Here is a 25,328-nt window from a genome sequence, read left to right as displayed (position 1 = left end):
GTTATTTTGTTAAATATCGGAAGAACTGAGATAGGCCTATAATTTTCACATTTATTTATGTTTCCTTTTTTATACAGAGGGTTAATTTTTGCAATTTTCATACCATCTGGAATAATTTGTGTAGTTATGCTTTCGTTTATGATGCGGGAGAGTATACAGCTTAAAGAATTAGCATTGCGTTTAATAACTTTGCTTGTAATACCATCTAAGCCATTCTTTTCGCTTAAAGAATTTATTGTGTCTGTAATCTCTTGTCTGGTTACTGGATGTAATTCAAAGCTTGGATTGTAATAGGGTAGTCTGTAGCTCAAAATTTCAGTTGGAAGCTTTTTTGCTAGTGAGGGTCCAACGTTAGTAAAATATGTATTTAGTTCATTAGCTATTTCTATATCTGAACATATTAAATTGGAAGCGTTGGAAATAGCTTCAAGTTGGGTTGGCACTCTGCAAACTTTTGATGTTGATTTGTTCAATATTTGTGTGTTAATTACTTTCCAAGTTTCTGAAGCATTGGAGCGATTGTTAAAACTGTCCTTGAAATAAGAAAATTTTGCATTCTTCAATTTGGTTGACAGTTGATTCTTGAATTTGTTGTATTTAAATTTTAATTTTGTATTAAGATGAGACTTAGATAACTAGCGGTAAATATTGTATTTCTTTTTAATTTTATTCAGCAAAGCATTGGTCAGCCAAGGTTTGGTATATTTGAATCTCTTGTTCCCGAAGGACCCAGACCTCTCAAGAGTGCATTTTGCTATCAGATTTTGAAGTGTTTTAATAAAAAGAGTGTAATTTGTGCTGAGACATTCAGAAATGAAAATATTATCTCAATTTGTATTTGTTATATATTGTGCTAATTTATCGTAATAAATATATTGTTTATTTGTGGTTGAAAAGTTACTGATTTGATTGTTAAAATTAGAGTTTTTTGTACTTATGTAAAAAGTAGGTAGATTATCACTTAAATCACATTTAATAGTTCCTGAAAATATGTTGTTTTCCATTGTGTTTGTTAAAATATGATCTAAACAGGAATGCTTTTGCTTTGATAGTCTTGTTGGAATTGTAATAGTGTTTTCAAAATTATATAAGGAAATTATGTTTTTATAGTTTTCACTTGCTTTTTTATCTAGATAATCAATATTGATATCACCTAAAATGAGGTACTTAGACTCTGAGGTAGTTGCAAGAAACTGGTCAATGTCATTTAGAAATAAATCAAGGTCGGAACTAGGCCTATGATAAATTATAATTACTGTAAGGAAATGAACTGAAGCGCCCCCAACCAGTCTAAAAGCGTGTACGTCTGCCCCTCTCATTGTGATATCCACCGTCTCAACAGCCATGCCACACCGCACATAAGCCCCAGCACCACCGCCCCTGGAGTGTCGCTGCGTACCTGAGAAAAAAGTAATTCTGCAATGTAAAATTTGAAGCTTCATTCTCGTAGAACCAAGTTTCAGTAACACATATCACATCAAAACTAGTGTTAATTGTTGAAAGAAAATATTCAAAGTCGGTAAATTTATTCTTTAAACTCTGACAATTAAAGTTCAAGACATGAAAACTATTAGTGGGTAACCGAAGCTGGTTGAAAGAAAATACAGATTGTGGTACACAGTCTACACAAAACTCTGCCATAAATACATATAAGCATCAGTAATAGAAACAAATCATGATTACTGTGAAGCTTCCAAATCACCCAAGTCACTTTGGGTTCTTATCTGAACAGCATCTGATTCAGGAGTTTTACGTAGGTAAATTCTTTGATTGAAAATCCAAATAAAGCGGAAGTTTTTGTTTGTTTTAAATTTTCGAGCTTTCCAGAATAGTTCGTTTTGTTCTCTACTTAAAACTTCGTTGATGTAGATTCTGTTTTTCTCTTGAAATCCTAAGAGTGAAGTATCAATAATATTTTTTCTGTATAATTGAAAAAAATTGTCTCGTTTAGTTGTCTGAATGAATTTAACAAGAATTCTGGGAGTCTGTCTAATCCTATAAATATTGTCAATATCTTGTGTAGGGTTGATGTCATCAAGTTTTGCTACCTTCAAAAGTTTTGAAAAACCTTCCAAGTTCTTGCCACTTTTAAATGGAATTCCGTTCAGCTCTATGGCTTTAGCTATGTTGAGATGTTCGTTAGCTTCAACACGCATTAGCAAATTATTATGTGTGGTTGATTGTTGCATTTTTGTTTTAGCTGATTCGAGTTCACTAACTTTAGATTTGACATTGTTGATCTCTTCTTGAAAATTTTCTAGCGACAATTCATATTCAGCTTGCTTGTTCTCAATTATGTCCAAACGTTTGTGTATTTTGGCGACATCCGATATCAGCTGAGTTAGTTTTAAATCAATAGAAGCAAGAGTGATATGGTCTCCAGAGTGTGAAGCAGATTCTCCACGTTTTGGTCCCATATTGAACAGAAATGTAATGGAAGACTTACCAATTTTAGGGGGTTTCACAGTTAACACCAATTACGCCCCCCTATTGCAGTCCTGTGCTTGAATTCTTTCTCTTGTGTTCTGCAGTTGGTAAATACTGTATTCTGTGAACGCCTTGATAGGGTATATATCAGCGGTCGAGTATGTGTATTGTGTGTTGCGTATATAGAAATATAAGCTCTTTGCTGGCAAATGCTTAATCCTCAGGAGCTCTCAGAAACACTTGTGCACAGCTCAACTGCTAACTGCTCGAAGTAATCAAATGGATCCTCCTGTGATTTATTCAGACCAAAAGCTGAAATGACAAAGAGTATCTTTGGTGAACACAAATAGTCCTGAACAATCTCTGACATGCAAACCTCTAATGTTAGTCTGAAATTGTGTCAAGTACCTGCAGATCCTTAGCTTCTGTAGAAATGACTTGAGGTTTCTTGGCACTGTTGGTGAGGCAACTATGAAGAAGGGTACTGAGTAGTTATAATAACTTGTTCTCACTTCTCAGGAATTGATGTGCTATACACGGGCAGCCAAAAGTGTCTGAGTTCCACTCCAGTTCCCTCTCCAATCTCCTTCAGCGACCGAGCCTATCAGCGGTTCCTTAACAGAAAGTCTAAGCCTGTCTCATACTATTTTGATCTAGAAGCACTGGCCAACTATTGGGGGTGTGACGGAGCACCCGTAAGACGGTTAGTCACAGCTCTGGCACTCCAAGAACTCAATGAGGTTTTTTGAGTCTGTTTAGTAGAGTTCCTTATAACCAAGCTATAAAATTACACAAAACTATGATGATCAACCAAAAAATCATTAGACCTGAGTTCTTGCTGAATTGGCTGCATTTATCGCAACTGTTTTAATATACATGTATAACCTAAGCCAGAGAGCATCCAGTATGCCAGTATTCAGTATGCGGCACAGCCAACAAAAAATTGTCCCCCGGCCTCGGGTGATAGATCTCATTGAGTCAAATATTGCTACAGCACTTGTGTAACCACCAAGAAACAGAAACTTTGTTACAATATACCTCATCATCCATTCATATTGAGTAGATTTTATACCTTCACTTTTAAAGTGTTAGCCTTTAGCTGAGGTTACGCATTCGATTCAAGTTTTTTATAATTTCCCTCATTACCATTTATTAGGCTAAGTTTTATGGAATAGGAGCTTGCAAATGAGGGCTTTAATGTAGCTGTGGGTCATTTGAAGGTTTGAAAAATGCGTGAAACTGAGGCTTCAAGTTAAAAACAATATAGCCTACAATTTATTACTGTTCAAACATGTACAGGAGCCCTTTTTTCTCAAACTGACCAACTATCTAAATCTTTTCTTGCGGAGACAAAATTGGAACTAGTATTTAATAGACTATTACATTTTATTCTATAAAATTTAAGTTATCTCACAAGATATCTGACATATAACTGATATTATTAGCTTTTCTAGATTCTGGTAGCCTTGGTTGAAATAACTGTTTCAGCTACCATCACACCGCAGCAATAGCAGCCATGTACTCCTTAAGAGAAAGTCTGGCTGTCTTAGCAGAGGAAGGTCTTGTCAACTCTTGGAAGCGACATGCAGATTGTGCAGAGCGTCTTAGAAATGGAGTACGACGTCTAGGCTTGGAGTTGTTCATCCCTGAACCTGTAATCATTTAATTTTCGTATTCTTCAGTAGCCAACATGAAATTTTACCTTCGCTCTCTGTGAAACTGCTCTTTGCTGCTTGTTTTATCCTTGTGGATTTTTGAAACTCTGCTAAAGTTGTGAAATAGTTTGCGGTAGACATATTTAGAGGATGCTGAGCAAAGATTGGCTTATAATTCTCCACAACATAAAGCCTGTTGTCCATTTTATTATAGATTAAAACTCTGGCGGTACCTTGCACCATAAAGGATGGTCATGTTTAATGACCATATGCATGGTTATTCTATCATGAAGCAAGATGATCGAGTGGTCCAGTTGATAACCTGCTTGGTTGTGAAAAGGAACATCTGAGTTTGTTTCTTGTGTCAAACGATCTTTATCCGAATGCTCTTAGTATGACTTGAGACGGTTGATGGATGCGGCTTTCACTATAGTAAAGATTATAGCAAGCTGTGTCAGTATGGTGGGTTAATATGAAGTTACTTTCTAATCTTAATTTATGTGTTTCAGGAGCACAGGCTACCAACGGTACTAGCAATTGTTGTACCTCCCGGAGTAGATTGGAAAGCCGTTTCTGCACATCTCGTGAAAAAGTAAGTAGTATTCATCAGTCATTTTAAGTTTTGTCAATCGAGATCAAGTTTTATCAATCTTGAAGCATTCTAGCAGTCAGATCACCTCAAACATCAAAAACAATCGCAAACCTTAGGAAAATATTTATAATTAAAAAAATTTATTAAATTTTTTGCAAGCTCGTTTTCAAGTCTGACCCACATTAACTAAAACAAATGATAGGTTATAAAGGGAAATGTTTGATTGAGCAAAATGTTCTATGTGTCTATTGAGCAGGTATCGATTGGAAGTGAGCGGAGGTCTCGGTCCAACCGCAGGCAAGATATGGAGGGTAGGACTCATGGGCTACAACGCTACTTTTCAGAATGTAGATAAATTCCTTCAAGTTTTCCAAGAGTCTCTTAAACTACAAGGCTACTCTCCCAGCCGTTCTAGCAAACACCCAACAAACTCTTGTTTCTGACAAATTGAAACGCTCGAAGCAGATAAATTAGTAATAAATTTGATTTTTATTGTTGCCATTTTGTTTTATTAATAAGGTAGAGAAATGCTGAGTGTAGTTGGTCTATACTTTACTCTGCTTTTGAATGCATCTATTTACATTAGATAAAATTATTACTTGTGTAAAAATTCTGTTCGAAATCAATTTTACAAGTATATTGAATATAGATGATTTTTAATAAAAAATGTCAAGCATTTTCATGAAAATATTTATACCTTCATTCATACATGAAATTGGTGTTTGTAACTGATGTAATCAAAGTTGATCAAAGACCAACTTTTGATTAAATTACTACCTCAATAGAATGTAATAATATTATTAATGTATATTACATTATATAAAAGTATCTTTATTCCTCCTTGAAGTCATATAGCTCACTTGTCGAATACTTGCAATTACAGTGCATCATCGCCATACAATTTTAATTCATTCCAGTGTCGACATCGTAAGACGAAACTGTAGTATAGAGGGGTATAAAAACCCATAGTAATTATGTAATACAAACACCCCCCAGTAAAAAAATTAAAATATGATATACGTTTTGTGCATATTATAAATTAGCAACATAATAGTATGTTAACCTTAATAACTATAGTTACCTACAGTAACTTTAGTGTATTCAGTGGTTACTATCTGCAGTAACATATGTAACATTACGATGTACTACCTGCAGTGCGTATCGTGTGGAGCCCTTACTTTTGAGGGAGGCGTATAGGACAAACGTTGAAATTAGCTTCAAAGAATTTAGCTTACTAAATACAATAAACTAAGCTTCAACTTTTTCATCGGCTAAAATTTTATCACTTGTTTCCGGTTTCGTTTTCACTACAAGTTATAATGGAAAGCTGTGAAATGAGAGAAAGAGCATATTATTTATTTCACGCGTTGTGAGAAGGATTTTGGCAAATAGCATATCAGCATATTCGATATTTTGGCATACTCAGTCAGCACAAAGACTGTCAAATTTCAATTTTTTGAAAATTTTTGTTGATATTGTATGGCGTAGAAAAATGTTGTATGGTAGGGATGAAGAATCACCATGTTCCACATTGTGAGATGAATAAACTATAACAGGTATTCGTAACTCGGGGGCGCTTTATACTTTGTAACCAGGAAGAAAGACAAGCAATTATGGCATCACTTTTATATGGCTATAAATATTACTAAATTAGCTATTACTAGATGCTTTTTCTACAAGTTGTTCTCTCTTAACGACTGGTTAACATTCTGATGCCACCGAATGGAACAGAACATTCTAATTCTGCGGTTAAACGATGAATCTCCCTTCGAGCCTCTATTGCGTACATACAAACTATTTACACTGTACATCACCCTTTTCTATTTCTCATCTTTCTATTGATTCTTTATTAACAAGTGTAATCTGCTAACTACTACATTAAATTTCAATTTTTCACTTTTCATTCAGTTTTTGCATATGCACTCCAGCAAATCAACAAATGTTATTTTACCTTAAATTACACTGTTGTAGATGTTAAGTATTTTACCTATCCTTTATGCTTACATTTTTTAGCATTTCCTATTTCATTTAACAAATAAATCTTTTTATTCAGCATTTGTATGTACCATAAGTCTTTGGATAAAGCTTCAACTATTCAGCTTTAAGCTATTTAGATCTTGGGCACCAGTTTAAAAACTTGCCCTGTCGTCATAAGGTATCTGAAAGAGTAAGGCAAAGTACGTTCATGTTAGGTCCTTGTAACAAATTTGAGTATCTTCGGTAATCATTAACCCAACTGTGCTCAGGCAAATCACTTTTGCTCTGCTACTTTGCAATGTTTTTAATAACAAGCAGCCAATTCTAGACATCACATAATATCAGCTTACTCAAGTTTTGCAGTAACCTACTAGTTAAGTGTTGATGTAATTAAATCGACAGGAGCGCAGGTGAATACCTGCCCCTATAGAGAATAACATAGAAGCAAGGTGAATACCTGCCCTTATAGAGAATAACATAGAAGCAAGGTGAATGCTTTCGGTTATTTAGCTTTCCTACCATGCACGACATGCCATGTTTATTAACCCACAGTTCATAATACGCATGCAGTATACTAATCTATCGTGATGGCTGTGGACTAAATCGTGCAGTTTTAAAACAGTTATTCCAGCACAGTATGCCAATGCTTGCAAGTGCAACGTGCCTTTTAATGCTGAAGCAACAGTCATATAGACTAGCCATAGTAAATGATAGTCCTAAAGACTTTATAGGCCTAATAAAGTGTGAAAATATACAGAAAAGCGTATTTACCAGAGGTATCATTAACAATTACAATTCATCAATGTAGTATAGTCCTGAATCAATGAGTCTTAAGTGATACCTGCTAACAAAAAGAAACAGAAATCTAGTACAATGCAGACAATAAAACGAAAAAAAATGCACCAAGAACCATATGCGCTAAACCAACCTTTAAATAAACAAGTCATTCACTAATTTTTTGTCTTTTTATGCATGAGAGTTGAGCTAAACAGGTATCTATGATGTTTGAGGACTTGATTTTTTCAATAACTCAAAAGGCATAATTCGAATTACCAATCATTTATAACAATCAATTAACAAGACACCTCTCAAATGCAAGTAATACGTGTACCACTTTTAGACGATCGCTGAGAATGGCACAACAAATGTCACAAAAGGATAGGAGTAACGTTGACTTGCAGTCATAAAATCCTGGTGTGTACCAAACAGAAAAAATTATGTTACTAGAAAATTGACAGTCTTACTACCTATTATCTTGCCGTCAGTAACTCGTCTTTTTATCGATTCATGATTTTGCAAAAGTTGTCTCGGGTTGCTGTTTATCTTAGCTCTTTAGATATTCAGTTCCGCCGTATCGCGTCGAGAACGCCGCTTCTGATTGGTCTAATAATAGGAACTCCAACCATAGGGAAAATCCCAAGTATGTCTTGAGATTTTTAACTTCAACAAAATAAACTCTAAGTATCAGAGAGGTCATTAGCTACGCGCCCAACTATTTGCCGAGGCCCAAACGAGCGCCTACCGACTGACGAGGTTTGTGCTTGAACCGAAAATGTGATTGAAGAAAATGTAGCTGTGACAATTTTACTTTATGCACATCTCGGGCGCTGGCTATCAAGTTTGTCAAGAACGAAAATATGAAACGCTTGTTTTACACATGTTCTGCGCTAATCAGGCTTGAGAGGTCAGCATATATAAATAAAACTTCACTCTCGAATGACACCACCAATGAGACAAATGTATAATCGCTTTACCAGTTGAATCGCTTACATATACACCCATTGACAAGGGTATGTGTTTTACTCATCAATTATGCCGCGCTCATAAGGTTGCTGTGCAACTTTAAAATGTTATTCTTACACGAAATCAAAAGTTAGCTGGTATGTTTATGAGAACGCTACAAAGTAGTAGAACAAAAATATGTTTTGGCTTGCGCACAATAAGGTAAGTGGTCACCAAAGACAGTGAATGGTTTCATAAAAAGCTATCATTAGTTTACTTACCTATGCTCTCTCAGCTACCTTACGACGAAATAACTCGCTGTCAAACTGCGATAAAAAAAAACTAATTAGCTCTTATAACTTATTTCAGCTACCAAAAACTTTAGCTTAAAAGCTGTAAGCTTAGTCAAACTGTTGCATTAATAGCTAATTATGGTTGGCTATAATACCATGACAAAACACTTTCAGTGAAGCATGCTATTTTAAAAAGTATGTTCTTTAAATTTCAGATTAGAAAAGAACGGTAAGTGCTTTTGGCATCAGGACCTTTTATCTTACAGGAATGGCATTATGGCAACTGTGCTGATTGTAGGCATATGCTGTACACGATTTCTGCTCAGTGGGCAAAAAATTTGCATTTTAAGCCTGTTGTTACTAATCTCTAGCTTACAGCAATTATGCTTTATTTTTTAGATCGATTCCATATTTCTGTAAAATTTGGTTGTGATAGCTTGCAAAGAATGGCAATTACTTATGCTACACGTTAAAAGAGAGAGAAACTACATTGAATTTCAAAAACCATATCAAAAATTTGCAGCTATCTTTCTAACCCCAAACTAGTTGGCTGCTTTTAGGGTTCTTTTTAAGAATAAAGCTTAAGATGGTGATAGTCTTTATACTATTTGCATTAATATTAACGATATATGTGATGCTTTTTGCAAATTATTACACTGTTGGGTTCTCTAAAGTTCTGCCACAACATGGGCCCAGGGCTGTTACTAGAATACGTCACACAGTGAAACTAACTGCAACTTTTTTATTCCTCGTGCCATATTAGTGTATCAGGAATAAATTTGCTGATCTAATAATATTGTCTTGCTATGTTCAAGAAGTTACAAAAATTAGTGCAAAATTATCAAATAACTTCAAAGACTTCTCAGCTATTACTGAATGACATTTAGTAAAGGGGCATGATGGTTGAGCACCGAAAGTTTTTGATCAATGATCTAATGACATTAGGGTATATGCACTTGATACAACTAAACTTGAGAAAGTAATTTGAGTTACGATTTGACAACATCTTGTGTTTACAAACTTTTAATTAAACAAGTTCAAAGAACTAAAGGTTATCATTGGCAGAAATAACAAGCTACTTTGGTTTCTGTAGTAATATTTTTAGTAGTTTTGTAGTAATATTTATCAAGCTTAGTAGTTCCTAGTTTCAATAGTCATTGTTGTTAGTAGTTACTAGTTTCAATAGTCATTGTTGTTAGTAGTTCCTAGTTTCAATAGTCATTGTTGTTAGTAGTTACTAGTTTCAATAGTCATTGTTGTTAGTAGTTACTAGTTTCAATAGTAATTATTGTTAGTAGTTACTAGTTTCAATAGTCATTATTGTTAGTAGTTACTAGTTTCAATAGTCATTGTTGTTAGTAGTTACTAGTTTCAATAGTCATTGTTGTTAGTAGTTACTAGTTTCAATAGTCATTATTGTTAGTAGTTACTAGTTTCAATAGTCATTGTTGTTAGTAGTTACTAGTTTCAATAGTCATTGTTGTTAGTAGTTACTAGTTTCAATAGTTATTGTTGTTAGTAGTTACTAGTTTCAACAGTCATTATTGTTAGTAATTATTAGTTGTTAGTTACTAATTTTTTGTGTTAGCAATTTATAATCGTTGCAGTCTTTATTTTTAGTAACTATCGATGAGGTTTGTAATTGTCAGTGGTCTTTAGTATCAATAGTGATTAGTTTTAGTAACTATATGCATTAGTAGTTATTACTCTTAGTATTTATTTGTGTCAACTGTTGTTAGTGATAATAGTTATAAGTATCAGTGACGCATACTCTTAATATTGTTGGCCTGTTAGTCTTGGTTAGTTACTTTTACAAAAGTAAATAACCCAAAAAGAAATTATTTCTTGATCAGTTTTTTGTGTACCTGTACTGCAGTTGCTCCAGGATGCATTACCAGTCGGTCTCAGCTGCTCCAGAAGTCCTTCTTAGGCCTATCACGGTGCCGCACAAGGTACTCATGAGTCCGGGTCCATCAAACTCTTCTCCCAGGGTTCTTGCTGCTGGAAGTCTACCCTTGCTCGGACCCCTACATAGTGAGTTTTTGCAGGTAGGAAGCTCACTCACTCCACCATCAATATATAGCAGCTGGTGGTTGTTGATGTTAAGATATGAACATTTGTGCTTCATAAATCCTGGTGCTTTTATGCTTTCTGTTCTAAACTAAGAATACTGTACTAATCAATAGGAAGTTATTATTGATATCTTCATGTAGTAGCGACCTACATGTATGTTTACAAGGCAAAATAGTTGTATGCATCGGGTCATTGTGATGAATTTTGGAAGAAGACGGTTCCAGAATATTCTTAGTTTTAAGATTACAGATAAGTGGCCATTTGTGTCTAATGGGTTTAAGATGCAAGTGGTGTTAGTCGGAATGTAGTTTAAAAGAAAAAAATAGTTAAAAGTAAATGCTGAATTCGACTGAAACAAGCCAATACTTTTTCAAAAATGAGCTTGGGTGTGGCAAAGTCAAAATGCCTATCATTGGACCATCCATTTTAGAAGTTTCCCTATTTAACCATGGTTTAATGCATATAGTGTGGGCTTTTATTGCAATGATTTTTATGCTGTCAATTTTTAAGGTAGAGACGAACACTGTCTCTTCTGCATGAGCTACATGTATATTACCCGCCTATGACTTGTCGCACTGCTCAAGGGGAAAAATTTTTACGAAAGATTTCCATCTGTGATTTTATAAAACTTAATTTTATGAATTGTCAATTAGTTTATAACAACTCCAACAACATTTTAAAACCATTATTATCTCAAGCTCATGAGTCTGTGAAGCTGTCATAAAAAAATTTAGGAATTGCATTGTGTTTCTAATTTTTTGTGAAATTAGTATATGGTGTGTATTCTATTGACAAAATTTAGGAAGATATACCTCTAGTCAATGAACAGTATTAATCTTCATTGTATTTCTCCTTGAGTCTGTTCTGCAGTGTATACGCTGCATTTTAATTCAATCATCCTGCCATAGTTTTTATCACTGATGCAAAAACTGAGTGTTTTTTTATCTGATGTTTACAATAAAATTACACATTAACAACCCTAAACTAATATGAATTTACATACATGATTACTATGTTACAGGTTCTCTATGTACCAGCATGAGATTGTCAATAATATCTCTCCTAAAACCAGCAACTATATATAGATACCATAGGACACTTATGTATTCGCCTCATCTAACTTTCGCATTTTCACGGTGTTATACTCTCGCGAAAATTTCATGTGCGAAACTAAACTTTCATAACAAATGAGCAAAAAAGCGAAACTAAATAGCTTTGTTCATTGATACTGTAGAATTGAATTTTATAACGACATTTATTTTAAAGTTTTTAACGACCACTATAGCATCGTTAAAATATAAACCAACAAAATAATTTGACTGTCAAAATTTATTACGTTATTACTTTACAATTAATTATGATTATTTTCCCATTAAGAATAATTTATAATGATAGGAATTTGATTTCAATGCACACGCATTAGTAGCGTTATCGTATGTTGGGGACATCAATCAATGCAGTGAGCACCGTGTGTTGAAAAAAATAAGACACACTGACACTCACAGTACTACACAAGCAGCATGGCTCTGGAAAGGTTTGGATTCACCACTGACACCTTTTCAATAACTTGTAATTTTTTGAGATTTGTTTTGTTTTAGGTGATGTGACTGACGAGACGTTTTTAAATTAAAATAGGCAAAACTTGACCACAGTTCAAACGCTCAGAAAAAAGACATCTTTTTCTTTTGAGCGTTTTAACAAAGATCAATTTTGCGGATTTTATTTTAAGTTCATTCGGAGGCTTTTACGCTTTCGATGGGACATGGCCAAGCGGGTGTTTAATAAAACTTAATCTTTTGCAAACCTTTATAAAAGTCGTTAACAAAAATATTTTGCCTCTGATGATGATAATAATGATGCCTAAGAACTACTAGACGTTGATGTTTGTCTCTATGGCTTGGAATGAAGTGATATTCTACAGCGATAAAAACCGTGTCCATGGCCATTGGGCAAATAACTTTTCGAATAAATGATGTTGAGGTCGAGTTATCTGAAGCAATTTGTCATTGCGTTGGAACTGACCAAACAAATCCGTTCGAGTTAACCTTGTGTTTGAGATGAAATGTTACATTTTATCCAAAGGCGAGTTATCCGAGTTGGACTGTACTCACCGTAAAAAATTCCCAAAAAGTTGGGGCGGCTCAGCCGGCCAGCCGCCCCAGTGAAAACGGGCTTGTTGATAGTCGAAGAAAAAAATGGCAGCAAGCGATCAAATTGCATTATCGACCTTGCCCATACCATTCTACCTGCGGTTCACAATTACAAACTAGTCGCAAATTGAAATTTGTTTTTATCGGTGAACTGAACCTGAGGAATTTAATTATGTTTGTTCCACTGCATTTATTTTCACATCACTATATTTTCACGCTCATCAGAGCTGCGAAATTAAGTTGCTGTGAAATTTTACTCTGTGAGCTACTCACGAAACTAAATACTAGTGAAATATAAGTGTCCTAGGGTAGGTATTAACATTATTTACACTAGTAAATGTCGTTTAAAGCAAATTAGACCATCAGACAGAAAAGTAAATAATGTATACTGAAAATTTTTTTTTGCACAACACTGCTCTATAATGTAAATTGGCAAGGTGTTGGTATCTGGCATAAGGTGTAATGATTTTTTGGGGAAGTAGGAATGTAAGGAATGGTCAGACAGATTAGAGATACGATTTGAATATTTTAAGCAGCAAATATCTAATAACGCATTTAGCTGCTTTGCATTAAAGCCTTAATTTAAAGTCGTATCATAACTGTTTATATCTGGTAGCATGACCCTAAACTATAATTTTTCCTTTATCAGTTTTCGACACAAAGAAATACCAACCATCGTGCATATCGATATGTATTGAAATAACCGAAGCTCTATTTGCAACTTTGCTAATTGTATATGGTCATGGAAATTGTTCAACTCCTGCCTCTCTGTCTCTCCACAGATAATGGATGAGTGCAAGGCAGGGATACAGTATTTGTTCCAAACTCAGAACAAGATGACACTCGCTGCCACAGCAGCTGGTGAGTTGCTCAGAGCCTGTCCAATATTGATCTGAAGATTTGTAAAGTCATCAAGCTTGAACTCCTCTTTAGCTGATGATTGGTATACTGTACTCTGATTCACCAAGTCTATCTTTACTCTGCTTAAAATGGTTGATTTGAATAGCAAAACTATCTGCACCTTCTTGTTCACAATGAAATATGGAGGATTTTAATTCATTCATAGGTTTCTGGAGAAATAACAGAGTTTTAGCGATATTTAATACAAATCGTAATGCAAGAATCATTTCTTGAATATATATATATATATATTATATATATTATATATATATTATATATATTATATATATAATATAATAATATATATAATAATATTATATATATATTATATATATATATATACTCACAAATACTGTTTTTCTTCAACTCTATAAATGCCTTTCATCAAAATACTAATTAAAAGGTTTTAACTTTTTCAATTTCAAAGCTGCAGTTCGGTTTGTGACATAATACATGGGAAGATAAAATACACTACACATGTACGTTCCTTGCATCAACATGATTTCCAAATATATAATTATGGGTATAGGATTATTCCTATCTCTAGTAGTCTTAAGTATTTGGTGGGAAATAAAAGATATAATTTTATTATATAATATATATAATAATATAATATATATTATATATATAGTATAATATATAATATATATAATATAATAATATATATAAATATATATTTTATTATGTAATAAAAGCTTAAAAGGCTAACAAATATAAAACAAGCACTATCAGTAAACCTGGTGATGCCTAGGATTTCTTTTATTTTCAATAAAATAGTCAGCGAGCGGGTGTTTAATAAGCCGATTCTCAGGAACCAGATGGTGTTTTTGAAACCAAACATTTTTAGTGACCTGCTGGAAGGCACTGAGCACATGTGTGAGAATTTTGGATAAAATGGGACGAAAGTGAGAAATTTCTGTATTGAGTATTTGTGTACAGTAATAGACACACACTATAGAAAGTTGGATTTACTAATTTCCATATAGAAACAGATATCAATCGCTAATACATCTAATTGTTGAATACACAAATGACAATAATCATAATTAGTTTTGTGAATTGGTATTCCAGCAAGATGTCAAGGTTGCATTCGTAACCTCTTGTTGCATGAATCCTAAGGCACCAATATTTGTTAGCAACACATTCACTATACGTTCATGTTGTTAAGAAAAGGGAGAAATATTACAAGCTTTATAGTGCGTTTATTAGCCACAAAAGCTGTTAAGTGTAGGACACTTTCAGGTCTCCTATGCATACTCTAGGTGCTCATCGCAAAATATCAGAAAAATACGTATCATGGAATGAGGTATGCGATAAGCATTGGTTTGGCCCTATATGCATATCCATAAACATAGAGTTATCCATAACTATAGAATTATCTTCTACAAGCTGTTTTTACTGATGGGTTGCAAATAGTAACTATTCTGTAGAAGATTCACGAATGAAATATAAAGTTACCCGTAAAATGAAGAATTATCTGCATAAATAGTTTTCCATAACTATAAAGCTATCTTCTACATGCTGTTTTCACTGATGCTTTGCAAATAGCAACTATTCTATGGAAGATTCAAAAATGAAACATAAAGTAGCCTGTATAATACAGTATCATCTATATACATAGAGTTATCTATAACTATAGAGTTATCCTATACATGCTGCTTTCAGCGATGTGTTTTAAGTAGTAAATACTGTAAAGGACGGAGATTTGTACATATCGATTGTTTATACTTATTACATTCATATTAGTGGTAGAACTTGCCTGACTGTATAGACTTGCCCGAACTTCCCTTGTATTATGTAATCTCATATTTATCATACGTGTGTACTCTAAAGGCGCGGTCACACGAGCACCGAACCGACGTAGGTTCGGTTCGGAGGCTGGTTTGGTTCGTGGCACATGTCACACAGCATCCAAAGTCACTTCGCTTCCTAGATACCATATGTATAGAAGCAGGACACGGTTTCATTAGTAGTTTTTATGTATTTGAGTTAAATATTTCTATTGTACACAAAAAACTTTGAGGAACAATTATAAATTATAATTACACAGCAGATTTTTCAGAAAATCGTTCAGCTGCTCAAAATAAATCACTCGATACAAAGATTTTGCCAACCCTTCCCATCAACATAATTATATTTTTTTATTAACATTTGAATGTTTTTCTATGCTGAGTACATAACAAACAAAAACAGTCTTTATCATAGCACTGTGGTTTTACATAAATAAATCAGTCAACGATACTTCATCAGGATGAATATGACACATTACTTATATTCTACACAAAAGAAAATCACAACCATTACCTTACATTTATGCAAAACTGAAGTGCAACATCCTACATTTATGCAACACAATCACAAGTCCGGTGAACCTTGTCGTAAATTGCTTCGTGTTGTTTATTTAGCAAAATAAAAGTATCGTCCCATTTCTTTTTTAACTTTACTCACACGCACGTAAGGAGAAATGTGACGCGTGCTCGCTAGAATTCTAGAATTTTAACCAGCCAATAAGAGCAAGGGTTTGGCCACAAAATTTCGAGCAGGACCGAAATGGTTCGTTTTGGCCAGAAATGTCTTCGGCCGAACTTTTTACAGCCAAGAACGACATCGTTTTGCGTCATTCAATTCGGTTCGGTGCTCGTGTGACCACGCCTTTATATAACCTGGTGCAATTCTTTTGTGACATAAGTTGAATAGTGGGCGGAGTCATATCGCTATATAAGCCAGAGCAGGAAGTAGTATAGTAGGAGCAGATCTACACACATTTGCACTTAAAGTTGGATTTTGGGTACATTTTAGCCCGAGAACCTCGGAGAATGGTGTTGTCAGATGAAAAGTTTGGGGGGGGGGGTAGGTGTGTGAGTGTTGGGAGCTAAGGTTATAAAGTTTGAGAGGAATTGTGGGAAGGATGCGGTGCTGGTCGAGAGGAATTGTGGGAAGGATGACGTGAAGAGGGCGATGGTTTCGGGTTTCGATGCGATGGGTTTGGGGTTCGGGTGTCGACGAGTTGAGCGATCGATTGTCGAATGGTTGGGGTTGGGTTGGCGACCGGTGGGGTGAACGGTGTTATGTCGTTTCGGTTGAATGAACGCTGATGTTGGACGAGTTCGGGCGTGTCTATTCGTGGAATCGGTTAAATCTCCCTTCGTTATAAAACTCTTTAAAGATGAGTAATAAGAAAGGAGAAAGTCGAATGATTTATTCATTATGAAAAATTTCTTTTGAGAAGACATGAAGAGTCTTTATAGAAAACTAGATGATATAATTCAAATTTCTCCAATACTATTTATTAGTTTTGGATTTTTTTCGGTTAACGGTGAATTTTTACGAAATATAATTCAATTAGAACATAACCCCTCGGATTGTACTTATGGTATAGCTAGTTATGAAATTATTCAAAGGTTGGGAATTACTGAACGACTTGTTCAATGGGCTAATCCATCTTCACGGTTAGCGAGATATTGTGTAGGCAACTCAGCTCGTTCAAGGTTTTGTGGATGGAGAGCATTGCCTATTAAGTTTGTTTGTCATCATCCACAATTCGAAGAAAATAATGGTAGATTTACAGCTCCAATTAATACTTCCACTACTCGATCCACCATCAGAACTACACACACATCCAGAATTCCTACCACCACCACAACTACACTCGCTAGTACAATTCCTACTACCACCACAACTACACTCACTACCATCATTCTAGCAAGTGGAATCACAACTCTTCCATCATCTGAAAATCTTAAGGAAAATATAACTAATATCCCATTTGTACCAATAGCCTTAAGATTATATAATCCGAATAATGAAGAAAACGCTGATGTTGGACGAGTTCGGGCGTGTCTATTCGTGGAATCGATTAACTGTCCATTCACTATTTATAAGTTAAGAGTTTTATATATGAACATTATATATCATTGAGAAGTTCAACTAGAAGGAATATAAAAATATATAAAATTATGGAAACTATTCATAAGGATAATTCTAAAGTTTACAAATCTTGTGAAGAAGAAAAAGATAATACAGATGGATTAGTTGAAGAGGCTGTATTATTACATAAACATTTTGATAACATCACTAAATCTACATCAAAACCGCTTCGACAAAGTTTGCTTCAATTTTTTGGAGTGGTTTTAATATTACTTGCAATAACTGTAGCTTCATCTTTGATTGAATATTTTTTTATTCGGATTACAGGAGAAAAGATGAAGGCTACTGTGAACTATGTAGAAGTATTTTTTCAAAATCTTATGAATAATGAAAGTGTGATTTTTGAAACATCTCCTCATCATTATAATTAGTTGAAATGAAAACTTCAATGTTAGTAATTATCAAAACATGGAGAAAGACGGACTACAATCAATTGATGTGAGGTTACATTCTCCTTTCACATCTATGATAACAGGACCAACAGGATCAGGAAAAACTCAACTCGTTAAACGGTTGATTGAACAATCTCAATTAATATCTACCCCTTCTCCAATCGAAATTATATATTGCTATGGAATATGGCAGGAAGCTTTTGAGGATATGAAAGGAGTGGAATTTCATGAAGGATTGAAAGATCCGAGTACTTTTCCCAAAGATGGAGAAAATAGATGGATGATCATTGATGATCTAATGGAGGAATTATCATCAAATATCAAGATGGCTAACAATTTGTATACTCGAGAAAGTCACCATCTAAATATTAGTATTTTTACTATTACACAAAACTTATTCTTTGGTAAACTTAGAACAATTTCGTTGAATAGTCACTATTTTTTTATAGGAAAAAACCCCAGGGATTCTACATCAATCACATTTTTAGGAAAACAAGTTTTTCCTGGACAAGTTAAATATTTTCAGGAATCCTACCGAGATGCAACATCTTCACCATATTCCTTCATGAGACTGGACCTCCGACAAGAAACCGATGATACAATGAGAATTATGGGAAATTTCCCTCCTGTTGACTCTACGCCTATGATTATTTATAAGCCTAATTAAGCAAACGATTTTGATTGGTATTCCATAATTAAATAAAACAAGTATATATTCCAAGTTCTCTTTAAATAATCACCATACTGCTTCTGTATCTTCCTCTGACTGATTACTATAACATCACTAAGATTATCACATAGATATGGCTGAAACAAAAAGAATTCAACGAAATTTACTAACTTTATTATCTCTAGTTGGAGATTCTATTTCTTCTCAACAATCGATTATTAAAAATGCTAAAACGGATTTAATTTTAGCAATTATTGATTGTGTGAAATTACTCATTAAAAGAAAAGAACGACTAACTGATGCTCAGTATAAAGCTTTGAGTCGACAAAGTACGAACATCGCTCGACTGATTAGTCCTAGAACATCGAATTTGGAAAAGAAACAACTTTTGCAAAAAGGAGGGTTTTTATCGGCTTTACTAGGTCCGATCGTGGGTGCTATACTCCCAGGATTAGTTGAACCATTGCTCGGAGGATTGTTTAAACCACGAAAAAGAAGATAATTAAGTTATCATGGATAATTCTCCACTTTCTAAGAGAATGAAAAAAAACAGAGTAATTCTGCAAATACTGAACAGTCTTACCGATGAACTTGCAAGTTCTGCTTTACCTCATATGAAAGAAGAAGTAATTAGAACATTACTTGAAATTGTTAAAAATATTATATATGGGAATGTACCTTTAACGAAAAATCAATACCATTCTCTGAGTCAACATAAAAAGGAGTTGATGAATATTATCGATGAAAACAAACCGCTTAAATATAAACGAAATATTTTGCAAAACGGAAGAGGATTATTGAAACGGATTATAAAGCCATCCCTCAACTTGTATTAATCATTCAGCAGGAAGATGAGCTTTCCTAAGTACACAAAAAATTTTTTTTGGTTTCTGAAGACGAGTACAAAAGGAACCAATTTAAAAGTCAACAGGATTCAAAAATTATCAATGATGGCTATAGTTCGTCACTTCGTTTGAATCCATTAGAAAATCCAAGAGTAAGTAAGGTTAAGGAGACCAGAGATAGGATGCGTCAAATTAATAACGATAACACTATTTCAGACTATAACAAAGTTAATTTGTATGCAGCTGAACTTCAAAATTTTTTAGATGAAATGAATTCAATTCGGAGTTATCCAATTCAACAGTCTCCGACTATTCGAAAACCGATTTCAATGATGTCACAAACACCTTCAGTTCCACAAAATTCAAAAGAAACTCTAAAGAAAGATAGACCTGAATTACCCGAAGATAATTCGTCTCAAGACTCTACAGTTTTAAAAGATTCGCCAAAAAAAGAAGACACATTATTACCACCGAAGTTAAACGAAGAAGAACCATCGTCAAATTCTTCTAGATCTTATTCCATTTCTTCAATAGTTGAAGACTTTGGTTCGAAACAAGATCAAACTAAAGCGAAAAAACTTCTGGAAAAATTGGAAAAGTCTGGAAATTATGATTCTTTAACCGGGAAAATAACAGGATCTACAGGAGAGATTAAACCTGAGAACTTACGAAATCTTCTTGAAAGAAAGATTCGAGTTAAAGATAGTTCAATTGTATCTTCTCCCTTTTCTCCAAGTTCATTTGAGAAACAATATAACTTATTTGAAAAAATTATCAAGGAGTCGAACTCGAATTTATCAAATAAATCAAAATCCAATTCGAATAGATCGTCTTCACGAAAACCTTATGTAGGAACAAGAGGAAAATGGACGACTTACTAAATGAATTCTATTATACCCCGGATCTACCATCTTCATTAGGTGGAGCACGAAAACTGATTGAAGCACTTCGGAGAAAAGAAAGCGAACAAGAAGTTAGAGATTGGTTAAGTGGTGAAGAGGCTTATACGTTACACAAACAAATAAAAACGAAGTTTAGAAGAAGACCTACAATTGTTGCAGGAGTTGGTGAACAATTACAGGCTGATTTAATGGATGTTAGATCTCATCGAGCTGAAAATGATGGAATTACATTTTTACTTACAATGATTGATGTTTTTTCAAGAAAAGCATGGGTAGAGCCTCTTGTTAACAAATCAGGTATATTGGTAGCAAAAGCCTTAAAAAAAAGTATTGGATGGAACTAATTATAGAGTTTTTCAAACAGACAAAGGAAAAGAGTTTAATAATCGAGATGTCAAAAAAGTTTTGAAAGAAAATAAAGTAAAATGGTTTACATCTGAGAATGAGACAATTAAAGCTTCCATCATAGAACGATTCAACAAAACATTACGGATGAAGATGTATAGATTCATGACATATTCGGATGAACGTAGATATATTGATGTTTTACCACAAATGGTAAAAGCACACAACATTAGGAATAAAACCGAATGATGTAAATTATGAAAATCAAGAAAGAATCTGGAATAGGATTTATGAAAATGGAGAATATAGTTCTGACAGTACTCCCAAATTCAATATTGATGATTACGTTCGTATTAGTAAAGCTAGAACAGCTTTCGAAAGAGGTTTCACAATAAATTGGACGGTTGAAGTTTTTCAAATTACAGAAGTACTTGATTTTGAAAGACCGATTATCTATAAATTACGTGATTTGGCAAACGAACCGGTTGATGGAACTTTTTATGAAGATGAACTACAGAAAGTTAAAAAAAAACGCATTTTTTCGAATCGAGAAAATTCTCAAATCTCGGAAACGAGGAAGAACAAAGGAAATGCTCGTTAAATGGATGGGATATCCTGATTCATTCAATAGCTGGGTCAATGAAAGAGATTTTGTTAAATAAAAGAGGATGATAAGCAATTGAACTTCATTGAAAGAATTGAAAATGTCGGAGTTCGTAACTCTTCCTTCTGATGCTAGTTTTAGTGACTTTCCTAAAAATACTAATTCAAACTTTACAGTTAGACTAGCCAGATATGTAGATTTTACAGAAGGACAATGGGAAGTTGCTCTAAAAGATATATCGTTTTTAAATAATTGGCCAAATGTAGTAGAAGGGATAATAAGCATCACAAAAGCGGAACTTAATGGGAGATTTCGTCGTTTCGACATAAAAATTGGAAATGGAAGATAGGAAGATATAGATGAAGTAATTCAACGAGCTCATGATGTTCTAAAATCCTTCAATCTCCATCCAACTATAGAATTCGAATACGACAAAATATCCAACAAATCTATGTTGTATGTAAGAGATTCGAGTGTTCAGGTTTCGTTTTCACAAGATTTCGCAAATATCTTAGGATTAGATCCGAAGATAACTTATAATGTGGGAAAACACGGAAACATCACATCTCCGGATATCAACTATGGATTTACATCATTATACGTATATTCATCAATTGTAAGTAACAGACTCGTTGGAGATGCAAATGTACGATTGTTACGAGTTGTCCCAGTAAGTGGAAAGAAGTTCTCTCGAGTTTATACAGAATTCAGTCAAGCGCATTACGTTGAAGTAGATAAAATTTCTACTGATGTGATAGAGACCCTTATAACAAGTGATGATGGAGAAAAAGTACCATTTGATGGAGGGAAGGTTATACTAACGGTTCATTTCAGAAAGAAACAATGAATTCCATATTAATTCCATATACTCCAGAAGACTCAAAAAACTTTTACATTCAATATTACACGTCTAATCAAACAGGAAATGGCAGATTGACACCATATAAAGGAAAAAGAGTGATGGGAAATGGACGACTATCAGGAATATTTAAAAAATTAGCAAAAGCTGTTGCGCCTCTAGCAAAAAAAACGGCTATCTCATTAAGGAAAAAAGGGTTAGATGCTGCATCCAATTATCTTAATAACATGGTAGAGAGACCAAAAGAAGAAGAAGAAGAAACAGATGAAGTAGTAATTCCAAGAGTTAGAAAACCTGGGAAAAGAAAATTAAATAACCGTAGCAAACCTGCAAAGCGACGGAGAAAAGCCACTCCAAATACTTTTTAAAATTTGAAATGTTTTATATATTATCTCAATATTTTTTAGTTCATTTCATTGACATACATCAATAGTGAAAGATGAGTTCTGGAGAGATTGGTTCAACAGGTTTAAAAATATCGGGTTCTCCTTTTACGATAAACGAAAGTTTGGGTATATTTGTTGTTCTGGGCACACATAGTTCGGTGGAGCACGGATATTATAGTGAATTAGGTCCGTCACGACTCAGTGAATATGGACCAATTGAAATTGAAATACCTGGAGATGTAGATCACTATATCGATTTAAGTAATTCATATTTGCAAATCGAAGGAAAAGTAGTCAAGGACGATGGTTCCAATTTAGACAATGCTGTTGCTAACGTAAATGTTGTACCAGGGGATGCGTTTTTTCATTCGCTAATCAAAACAGCAACATTCAAAATTAATGGATCCGTTGTTGAACATTCAAGTTATTATCCTATGAGATCGTTCATAGAAACCCTTCTCAATAATAGCAGAGAAGCAAAACAATACCAATTAAAAGCAGAAGGATGGTTTCAAGATGATAATCTTGCAAAAGATGGTGTGGATTTCGATAATACTGCGACTACAGCAAGAAAGAATCTTATTAGAGGATCAAACACATTTGAGTTTTTTGGACGACTCCATCTTAGCATTTTTCAACAGGAAAGCTATCTCATTCCAGGATTGAATTGTAAATTAGAACTAGACCGAAGTAAACCAAGTTATTGTTTGATGGCAGCAGCAGCTGCTCCTGGAGGAGGGGGAAAAGTAAAGTTGACGAAATGTGTACTTCATCTTCGAAAATTAAAAATCAACCAAACAATTCAGCTTTTACATAACGAAAAACTACTTAATGGTGTTAATGCAAAGTATCCTCTTTCTCAGGTATACACCAGATCTTATAATGTGAATACTGGATTAACCCATACTCAAATTAAAATTGCTGATAACACACCTAGACCAAATTTAATACTTGTTTCACTTTCATCACACGATGGAGAAAATGGATCATACAATCGTAATCCTTTCAAATTTGGTCATTACGATGTGAGTCATGTAGAACTACAAATTGATGGACTACCTTTTGGAAAACGATATACTCCAAATTTTGAAAATAGAATGTATACTCGACCATATGTACAACTTCTAAATGCAATGGGAAAAGATCTTTCTTCTGAAGGAAGTGGAATTGGACTGACTGAATATGAAACTGGACTTGCAATATACGCTTTCGATTTGACAGGAGATCTCTCATCCGAAGGTTTTCATTTAATGAGACATGTTTCACTAACAATCGATATCGGTTTTCGGGCTGCAACACCAGAAAATGTCTATCTTAATACATATATACAAAAAGATGGAATGATGGAAATCGCTTCTGACTTTAGCGTTCGACTCAGTGGTGGAAGCATATTCTAAGGATGAATACAGCAAATATTTTCGATGTTCTTTCCCAAGATCACATGACTAATAATCATTTTTTTGCTGTCTGTGCAAGAACTGAATTTAAAGAACAATTTTTATCGAATGAAGGAATATATATTTTTAACACACACTATTCTTATCAACCAGGAGAACACTGGATAGGAGTTATTCGAACAAAATCCGAAATTAATTATTTCGATTTAACAGGACGAGATCCTTCAACATATCCAGATGTCGCTCAAATCTTAAAACTTTCTGGAATAAAGTTAATTAAATGGAATGATGTTCTACTCCAAGGATTTCTTTCAACAACATGTGGAGATTACTGTCTTCTCTTTGCAATATTTTGGAGCAGAGGATGTTCAATAGAAGATTTTCTAACAGTTATGCTAAAAATTTCTGAAACAGATACACGAGATCATGTAGTTCGAAAAACTATACTAGATAGATATGATTGGAATGGAAAAATTAGTAAAAGTCTTAATAACGAAGAAAATGAAGGTGTTGACAATGTACATATTCAAGGAACTTCCCAAATTGTTAAATTACTAGAAGAACTGACATAAATTTTTTTCTATATTTTACAATTGAATATACATATATACTTTATATCGAAATAAACTTGGTAACAAATACGACCGAATATTATTTACTTTTTTGATATAAGTTTTATATATTGATATACTCACGCTGAGTTGAAGCTATCCTCAAAATAATCCACATATTAATCCATGTATGCCCCTTTACTAGTTCATCATCTTCATCTATTTACTGGTCGAGAGACTGTTATGGAATGGTTAAGCCAAACCAAACAGGAGAATTCCATAGGTAAACCTAGGAAAACAATCGGGTCGAATGCCAAGGCGCTTGTCCACACAACAGCCTGAACACAGCGACACTCAACGAACTTAATCGCGAGTAGCCGGCTAACAGAATTCTAGCTGAAGCATACAAGCCTTATGGTATCAACGCTCGATCGACCCAAATTCTCAAGTCTGTATATAAGTAGGCATCAAGAGATGGTTAAGGAGGCAGAATATTCCATCAGATCATGCAACGCTTATATAGTGAATTGAAAAATGATGGGTGTGTCCAAAGGAATTAATGAGGTGAAAATAGTAAACAGATTTTCGCGAAATTGAATTTCGCGAAAGTTGACTATATAATATATATGATGTGAAATTTCGCGAAATCCAATTTCACGAA

General features: G+C 34.1%; 2 protein-coding genes across 2 annotated transcripts in view; both read left to right on the top strand.

Moving 5' to 3' along the window:
* The window catches only part of LOC137403551 (alanine--glyoxylate aminotransferase-like), a 37,535-nt gene extending 32,181 nt beyond the window's left edge, over nucleotides 1–5,354 (top strand). The window contains exons 7-10 of the mRNA XM_068089503.1: nucleotides 2,947–3,130; nucleotides 3,916–4,081; nucleotides 4,592–4,674; nucleotides 4,931–5,354. Coding sequence (XP_067945604.1) covers nucleotides 2,947–3,130; nucleotides 3,916–4,081; nucleotides 4,592–4,674; nucleotides 4,931–5,117 — 620 coding nt within the window. The 3' untranslated portion in view covers nucleotides 5,118–5,354. The remainder of the gene's footprint in view (nucleotides 1–2,946; nucleotides 3,131–3,915; nucleotides 4,082–4,591; nucleotides 4,675–4,930) is intronic.
* Nucleotides 5,355–8,506: 3,152 nt separating this feature from the next.
* Nucleotides 8,507–25,328, top strand: part of LOC137404002 (alanine--glyoxylate aminotransferase-like) — a 39,553-nt gene continuing 22,731 nt past the window's right edge. Inside the window, exons 1-3 of the mRNA XM_068090158.1 lie at nucleotides 8,507–8,595; nucleotides 10,543–10,714; nucleotides 13,672–13,750. Of these exons, the coding sequence (XP_067946259.1) occupies nucleotides 8,534–8,595; nucleotides 10,543–10,714; nucleotides 13,672–13,750 (313 nt within the window). The 5' untranslated portion in view covers nucleotides 8,507–8,533. The remainder of the gene's footprint in view (nucleotides 8,596–10,542; nucleotides 10,715–13,671; nucleotides 13,751–25,328) is intronic.

Source organism: Watersipora subatra, chromosome 9, assembly GCF_963576615.1.
Source record: "Watersipora subatra chromosome 9, tzWatSuba1.1, whole genome shotgun sequence".
Classification (NCBI taxonomy): domain Eukaryota; kingdom Metazoa; phylum Bryozoa; class Gymnolaemata; order Cheilostomatida; family Watersiporidae; genus Watersipora; species Watersipora subatra.
The sequence above is the reverse complement of the archived record's forward strand: the minus strand, read 5'-3'. Positions and strand labels throughout refer to the sequence as shown.